Source organism: Calidris pugnax, unplaced genomic scaffold (genome assembly GCF_001431845.1).
Source record: "Calidris pugnax isolate Ruff unplaced genomic scaffold, ASM143184v1 scaffold24, whole genome shotgun sequence".
NCBI lineage: Eukaryota > Metazoa > Chordata > Aves > Charadriiformes > Scolopacidae > Calidris > Calidris pugnax.
This window is the reverse complement of record NW_015090922.1, coordinates 16,394,231-16,402,358: the sequence shown is the minus strand read 5'-3', so window position 1 is coordinate 16,402,358 and position 8,128 is coordinate 16,394,231. Positions and strand designations below refer to the sequence as shown.

The following is an 8,128-nucleotide window of genomic DNA, read 5'->3' as shown; positions in this document are numbered from 1 at the left end:
GGGACGCTCCGCGTCCCTCTGGGCGCCGCGGCGAGGGGGCGGCGGGGAGCCCCGGCCGGCAGTGATGTGGGACTAATGGCTACTCTCCTCCATCCACCATAACCACCGCCATTAAAAGGCAACACCGGTGAGCCCCACACGCCGCTCAGCGCGGGCCGTTTTAAGGCGGAAGGAGACGGTGGACGGAGCGCTCCCGTGCCTATAAAAGGCGGCCGGCGAGACTTAGAACTCTTTTGCCGGTAGCTGTATCCGACACGGTAAGAGTCCTGTGCTGGGCCGGGCCCGGGCGGGTAGGGCCTGGTTTCTCCCCCCATCCCCGGTGCGAACGGCCTGTGCTGGCTTTTATAGATGCCTGAGGAGGTGCAGCATGGGGAAGAGGATGCGGAGACCTTCGCCTTCCAGGCGGAGATCGCCCAGCTCATGTCGCTCATCATCAACACCTTCTACTCCAACAAGGAGATCTTCCTGCGGGAGCTCATCTCCAACGCCTCCGACGTGAGCCCGTGGTCTCCTTCCTCTGCCGGGGAAGAGGGCGGGGGGATGCTCGGGGGGAGGAGGCTGATGTCCTGCCGGGGGTGCCCAGGGAGAGGCCGCTGCCTGGGTGACCTGTGAGGCTTATGCTGGGGGAGGGAGGTGGCTGCTGAGGAGGGAGGCCGTGGTGAGCATTACCCTCTCCCCTAGGCGCTGGATAAGATCCGCTATGAGAGCCTGACTGACCCCTCAAAGCTAGACAGCGGTAAAGACCTCAAGATCGACATAGTCCCCAACCCCCGGGACCGCACGCTCACCCTGGTGGACACTGGCATTGGGATGACAAAAGCAGACCTCATCAACAACTTGGGCACTATTGCCAAGTCAGGTACCAAAGCCTTCATGGAAGCCCTGCAGGTGGGTTCCTTTTAGCTGTGTGACTTCCCTAGGGCGTGCACCACAGGCTTTCACTGGGGTGTAACCATAACCCTGCTGCCTTTTCTGCTGTGTGGGCTGTTGGCCTACCCAAGTGTGCTTCCCCACCTTTCCAGCAGCAGGGAGGAGCTGAGGGTAGGGCTGGCTGCCTGTTGGCACTTTCCTCGTTTTCTCAGTATCCTGACCCACTTTTTTGCTGCCGTGAATACGTTGTTGACATCTCCTGTCTCTTCAGTGGTCTATCAGTCTCTCTCTGCTATCACAGGCTGGCGCAGACATCTCCATGATCGGGCAGTTTGGTGTGGGTTTCTATTCTGCATATCTAGTGGCTGAGAAGGTGGTTGTCATTACCAAGCACAATGATGATGAGCAGTATGCTTGGGAGTCATCAGCTGGGGGCTCCTTCACTGTCCGAACTGACCATGGTACGTATCATACAAAAAACCTAAATGTTTGGTTGGGAAGGCTCAGCTTGGGACTTGCCTCACATGGGGGTGTTTCAAAGCACCCCTTTCCCTGGTGCTCCCTAGAGCTGTGCTGCGTGGTCAGTCATGCTTGTTATTGTTAGGTGTCAAGCAGTGTTTAGGGTCGAGGAGCTGGTCCTAGTTGCTCTCTGCCTTTTAACACTATGCCTTGAAATTCTAACGTTTCTCTCCCGATGTTGTAGGTGAGCCCATTGGACGAGGCACCAAAGTGATCCTGTATTTGAAGGAGGACCAGACAGAGTACTTGGAGGAGCGGCGTGTCAAAGAGGTGGTGAAGAAGCACTCCCAGTTCATTGGCTACCCCATCACGCTTTATGTACGTAAGGGAGACTCCCTGGAAAGCTGGAGGCAGGTGTGGGTGGTGTTGGGAGCAGGAGCCCAGAAAAGAGCAGAGTACAGTCTCTTCTGTTCGCTTCAGTAGCTCCTGGCTGCTGGGTATTGAGCAGTGGTGGTCCCAGCTTGTGTGGCCAGAGGTGATTTGAGCTGGTAGCTTACTGGAGATGAAGGTGGTGGGTATCCAGCCGTGTTTTTGCCTTTGATCTGTACAGCTGGAGGTAACCTAAACCAGCAGTGGAGGGAGGAGGGTTTCCTGCCCCTTATTTCTTGTTCTCAGATATAGCTTTTGGTAGGATGAGTTGTGGAGGGACTGTGGGGGCTGGTTGCCCTCAGAAGAATCCTTGGTTCCAGATGTTGCATTTGTCAGGCCTTGGAGGGCACACGTTTCTTGCATCTGACCCAAAAGGATTCTTAATAACCGTTGCCTGGGGCTAAACCTGACTTTTGCTTGTCCCTTTCTCCACAGCTGGAGAAGGAGCGTGAGAAAGAGATCAGTGATGATGAGGCAGAGGAGGAGAAAGGTGAGAAGGAGGAGGAAGAGTCGGCATCCAAAGATGAGGAGAAACCCAAAATCGAGGATGTGGGCTCTGATGATGAGGAGGAGGGAGACAAAGGCAAGAAGAAAAAGACCAAGAAAATCAAGGAGAAGTATATTGACCAGGAGGAGCTGAACAAGACCAAGCCTATTTGGACCCGCAACCCTGATGACATCACCCAGGAGGAGTATGGCGAGTTCTACAAAAGCCTCACCAATGATTGGGAGGACCACCTGGCTGTCAAGGTGGGCGCTGGGCCACCTCTGGAAGAGACAGAGGGCCCCTTTCCACCCCCGCCCACAGTCACCACATGGTTGTGCCTCAGTGGCACTGAGGGCTCCTGGGCCACTTTGTGGTGCCCCAGCCTGCACTGTGATTCCTGTGCAGGTGGAGGGGTTGGCAGTGCCAGCCTAGAAGCAGGGTGGGAGGGTGCTGGGCTTCAGAGAAGCCTGACTTCTCCATCCAGACTTGCTGGATGCTGGAGAGCCCTGGCACGTAGGGGGCTGAGGAGTGGGAAGTGCAGGCTGCTTGGATGCTGGGGACCCTGCTGTGCCCCCCTGCTGTACCAGCCCCAGTGCTGAGGAATTCAGCCTGGCCACAGTGGGTCCTGGGGGAAGGGGTAGAAGAGAAGCATTCCGGCATCTGTTTTTCCTTCCTGGCTCTGCAGCACTTCTCAGTGGAAGGGCAGCTGGAGTTCAGGGCCCTGCTCTTCATCCCACGCCGTGCCCCTTTTGACCTCTTTGAGAACAAGAAGAAGAAGAATAACATTAAGCTGTATGTGAGGCGTGTCTTCATCATGGACAGCTGTGACGAGCTCATCCCTGAGTACCTAAGTAAGAGCCCCCCTGCCTTAGACTCCCCGTGCAGAGCTGGGACCCCCACAGCCTGTGGTCCTGCTCCCAGTATAAAGCTCCCAGTATAAAGTGCTCCCTAGCACTTTTGCTCCTGTGATGAAGCTCAGAGTTTGTAACGTGACTCCTGTTTTCATTTCCACCACTCAGACTTCATCCGGGGCGTTGTGGACTCGGAGGACCTGCCTCTGAACATATCTCGTGAGATGCTCCAGCAGAGCAAGATCCTGAAGGTGATCCGCAAAAACATTGTGAAGAAATGCTTGGAACTCTTTGCTGAGCTGGCAGAGGACAAAGAGAACTACAAAAAATTTTATGAGGCCTTTTCCAAGAATCTGAAGGTGAGCTGGGTACCCTGCACCCGGAGGGGGGAGGAGCCCATGACCCGCTTGCCTGAGGAGCAGGCTTGTCCCCGTGCCATGTCTTCTTTGCCTGGGTGTTAGGGTAGAGGGGATCTTTCAAGTGTCCCAAAGAGCCTTTGTGGGCAGCTGGCCCCTCTGGCTGCCCTCGGTCCTGGACTCAAATGGTTAGGAGATGGGCAGAGGTGGCTTTGCCTTGAGGGTGGCCAAGTGCATGCAAGTCCTGTCCTGGAGGCTTCATGCATCTCTTCTGCCCCCAGCTGGGCATCCATGAGGACTCAACCAACCGAAAGCGCCTTTCGGAGCTGCTGCGTTACCACACGTCCCAGTCAGGCGATGAGGTGACTTCACTTTCAGAGTATGTGTCCCGTATGAAGGAGACCCAGAAGAGTATCTACTACATCACAGGTGAGCCAGAGCTCCGCTGTGCCCTAGTGAGGTGGAGGCAGGTTACCTGCCTACCAGCCCTAACTTACAGCAAATTACTCCAGGTAGGGCCTGCTGCCTTCAGCAGGCTCTCCCTGCTGAGTTACAGCCCATCTCTGGGAGCTGGGGAAAGACCACCAGGTCTAGAGCCCTGGCTGCAGACAGTTTTATGCTAGGGGCTCTGAGAGACTGGTGCTGTTTGTCCTCACGTGCTCTTACCTCCTGGTGACATCTCGTTTCTGCACTCAGGGGAGAGTAGAGAGCAGGTTGCCAACTCAGCCTTTGTGGAGCGTGTGCGGAAGCGTGGCTTTGAGGTGGTGTACATGACGGAGCCCATTGACGAGTATTGCGTGCAGCAGCTCAAGGAGTTTGATGGAAAGACCCTGGTGTCGGTCACCAAGGAGGGGCTGGAGCTGCCTGAAGATGAGGAGGAGAAAAAGAAGATGGAGGAGAGCAAGGCCAAGTTTGAGACCCTCTGCAAACTCATGAAGGAGATCCTGGACAAGAAGGTGGAGAAGGTGAGATGGGCAAGGAGCTCAGACCAGGGCTGTGTCCTGGGCTGGAGGGAGGAGTCTGGGCCCTCCATGATGCAGGCAAGGGCCCCAGCTCAATGCATGCCTCTGATCTCCCTCATCTCCTGCAGAGGAGCCGCTAAAGGAGACTGGAGGTCCCAGCATGCACGGCACCATCTTGCTCTAAGCAGCCAGGCTGCAGGTGAGGGGCACTGACCCAAATACGTGCATTGATGGGAGGGGGTAAGTGTGGGAGATGTGCAGTGGGTGCTGAAGGTGCTGGCTGAGCTGTCCAAACTGGTCTGTGCAGCAGTCCTGGAGCTGCTTGAAGGATCTCTGCTTGCTTTGGGCGTGTTCCCAAGCAAACCTGAGGAAAAGACCTGGGGTATCATGTGTGCTGTGGCTGAGCCCAGTCCAAGGCAGATGGGGACCTTGCTCAGCTAACCCTTGGCTATGTTGGCAGGTAACTATCTCAAACCGGTTGGTCTCATCTCCCTGCTGCATCGTCACCAGCACCTATGGATGGACAGCCAACATGGAGCGCATCATGAAGGCTCAGGCATTGCGGGACAACTCTACCATGGGCTACATGATGGCCAAGAAGCACCTGGAGATCAACCCTGACCACCCAATTGTGGAAACCCTCCGCCAGAAGGCTGATGCTGACAAGAATGACAAAGCTGTCAAAGACCTGGTGGTGCTGCTCTTTGAAACTGCTGTGCTGTCCTCTGGTTTCTCCCTGGAAGATCCTCAGACACACTCCAACCGCATCTATAGGATGATCAAACTGGGCCTTGGTAAGTGTCCATGCAGTGTCTCAGGCCTGGAGCAGGCTCTGAAAGCAGGTTAGCTGAGCAGGCTAGGGTCTAATTGTCTTGGAGCAAGGGCAGACCAGTAAGGGAGCCGTGCTGGTATGTTGTGCAGAACTGGCTGTGTACATAAGGTGGCTGAGGGGCAAGTGGAAACCTGGAACAGGGTACTGTGGGAGGGCACGGGCCTCGATGAGTGGACTGTCATGTCCTCCACGAGGCTGGGAACCACCCCCAGGCTGCTCAGATGACAAGCTGAGACTTTTCAGTTCTTCATAGTGAATGTCAAAAGTCTGCCATGGGAGATGTGAACCCATCTGGTGAAACAGTTTGTGCTTGCACCCAACTTATTTCTCCAAACTGGGCTTTTTAGGCAAAAATGTAAATGAAGAAGTGTTGTGGCTTGGTATAACTACTGGATGCCAATAACCCGGTCCTTCTGGCTGTGTCAGCAGGAGCCAGCCTTTGTTCTTAGAGAGGCTGTTCCTCTGGGATCACTTGGAGGCTTCATCTCTTCTTTCCTCCCCTCTCCCAGGCATTGATGAAGACGAGGTGACTGCAGAGGAGCCCAGTGCAGCTGTCCGTGATGACATCCCCCCCCTGGAGGGAGATGAAGATGCATCCCGCATGGAAGAGGTAGACTAAAGTAGGAGGAAGCCTTTGCCCTACCTCATGTCTGCTTAGAAGGAGGTCTGCTCCCACCCGCTGCTACTGACTCCTTAGCAGTGTCAGTTTTTTTGGATTTGCTTGATTGTTTTTGGCAGAGTGCGGGAGGGCGTGATTCCCTGTTTGTCAGTAGTGAGTGATTCAGGCAGCCCGAGGCCTGTCTGTTCCGTGTCTTTCTGATTGTGTAGGAACAGCTGATGGGGAGTGGAGGTGAGGAGGCATCAGGCTTCCCCTCTCTGCCCTCCACGGCGTCCCCCACATTCCCAGTAGACATCAAACTGCTCTTGTTCCACTGGGGTGGAGAGAACCCTTCCTCTGAGCTGCTGCCTCCCCCAGCCCCCAGGGTAGGATATTGTATTTCGGTTGGCTTAGTTATTTTTTGTTTGATTATTTTTCTGTTGTTTTGTTCTACTGGAATTAAAGTATCAAAGAATGTGGTTTACACAGCGGGGTCCCTTGTGTTTTATGCCTACCACACAGGAAAGGCTCTCAGCCTGTGCCCCGGGGGTATTGGGGCTGGTCTCTTCCCTGCCCTGACTGGTTTTCAGAGCCCTGCCTGCTGCTGGCTGGACCCAGTGTCCCTCCAGGCAGAAGCCATCTGCCTGTCCCCTTGCAGTGCAGAGCAGGGGGTGGGATGACAGCTGGGGACTGTACTCCAGCTGCCTCCCTTCAGCTCTTATGACAAACTCCTCTTGTTCTGTGTTTATAGACTTCTCCTTTCCTCCCACCTCCAGCCTGCCCTTTCTGGGCTTCTGCAGCCCTGGGGGGTTGGCAGTATCTGGCCACCCCCAGCTTTTGCCTGTGTCCCGGGGAGGGGGACAAGCCTGGGGCATCACCTCTGATTCATCTGCCCTTTGCACTGAGCTGACACCCCGTGAGCGAGGGTTGTCACCTCCAGCCACAATGGCCCCTGAGGTTTGTCAGGGGAAAGTGACACCAGCATCAAGTTCTCTCGCTGCTTGTCAGCAGCCATGAGCACAAAATGGAGTGGGCTTTAGCCGGTGTCCATCTTCAGCAGGGAGGGAGGCAGGAGGACCTGCTGGAGTCCCTCGCTGCACACCAGGGCACTGCAGGGCACTGTGCTGCCAGCGTGGCAGCTGTTTGGGTGCAGGCTGCCAGGCCAGTTCAGAAGCTGAGCTAGCAAATGCCTTCAGGGTGGGTTGCTTGTTTTTTTTCCCTCAGACAATAGAATTCTTTAAAAGTAAGATTTTTCTCTTTATAGGAAGGTTTTGCCAAATAATAACATCAAATTTTCTTTTTAACTTAGAATGTTTTGCTTTTTTTTTTTCACTAATTTTTTTAAAAATCTGCATTTAAATTAGATAAAGGTAGCCCATTCCTAAGCTGGCAGACAACCTATTTTTTTTGACCAAAGGAAAAAAATACCCATTCCATTTTCAGTCTGTTGGCAGATGGTGGAGGCAGACATTTGGGGGTAAATTTGTAGGGGCAGGATAAAGGGCACAGGCACTTTCGAGAGCTAGGAAACGGAGCACAGGTAAGACTGCTTAAGAGCCAAGTGCTCATTAGCCTGGGCTGTGCTCAGCAGCAGCTCTGTTTTCCCTGCTGGCTCACCTAACTGAGCACTGTGATAAGCTCCTGTCCCTGGTCTCCTCCTCTGATTCTCTTGTAGCTCTCACCCAAGTCTCCCCTTTCTGTAGCTCTGTTAGGCTAAGTCCTGTCTCTGACCCCACACCTCACCACAATTACTTATGCCTACAGAAAAGGTTTTTCACCGGGCCTCCTGTAGGTACCAGTAGGATGTACCATCCATAGCCCAAGTCTGCTCTGGTGTGGGGCCTACAGAGCTGGTCTTGGTGCAGATACACCCCTTAAAGGATGGGCTCTTCCAGGGCTTTGTACTGGTTGCTTGGCTGGCAGGTGCTCAGCAGGCCTCTGCACCATCTCTCTAGCTCTGCAGGCTGTAGCTACACCCAGTGGGGCTGTCCACACAGGGAACCCAGGAGCCAAACCAGAATCAGGCCAACAACTCCTTCACCTGCCCACCAGCGGTCCAAACTTGGCTGTGATTCTCAGTTGTGTGTGCAAGCATCAGGCCTTGGAACTTTGGGTCCAGCCCTGGCTGATAACCTGCCTGGGCAAAGGCAGAACCACCTGTATTTGGAAAGAAAAGACAGTTTTGCTGTCCTAGAGAGACTAGGGACACAGGAAGGGTTGGGAAGCCTCTTCCCTCCCTCCAAGTACATGAAAAAAAAAATTAAAATAATATTTACCCTCAGGG

At 54.4% G+C, this 8,128-nt stretch overlaps 1 protein-coding gene across 1 annotated transcript; it reads left to right on the top strand.

Moving 5' to 3' along the window:
- Positions 1–96: 96 nt before the first annotated feature.
- On the top strand, positions 97–6,330 carry HSP90AB1 (heat shock protein 90kDa alpha family class B member 1). Its single transcript, XM_014951223.1, has 12 exons — positions 97–257; positions 349–495; positions 682–888; positions 1,172–1,331; positions 1,574–1,707; positions 2,194–2,508; positions 2,931–3,096; positions 3,265–3,455; positions 3,734–3,881; positions 4,149–4,417; positions 4,875–5,208; positions 5,756–6,330. The coding sequence occupies exons 2-12, from the start codon at positions 349–351 to the stop codon at positions 5,863–5,865; spliced, it is 2,181 nt and encodes a 726-aa protein (XP_014806709.1). The 5' UTR covers positions 97–257; the 3' UTR covers positions 5,866–6,330.
- Positions 6,331–8,128: the final 1,798 nt, after the last annotated feature.

What these genes read in the sequence shown, in the direction of transcription:
- HSP90AB1 (XM_014951223.1), top strand. Translation starts at nt 349, where the DNA reads ATGCCTGAGGAGGTGCAGCATGGGGAAGAGGATGCGGAGACCTTCGCC. An exon ending in CACTGTCCGAACTGACCATG is followed by an intron (nt 1,332 to 1,573) that starts GTACGTATCATA and finishes CCGATGTTGTAG; the next exon opens with GTGAGCCCATTGGACGAGGC. An exon ending in GCTCATCCCTGAGTACCTAA is followed by an intron (nt 3,097 to 3,264) that starts GTAAGAGCCCCC and finishes TCCACCACTCAG; the next exon opens with ACTTCATCCGGGGCGTTGTG.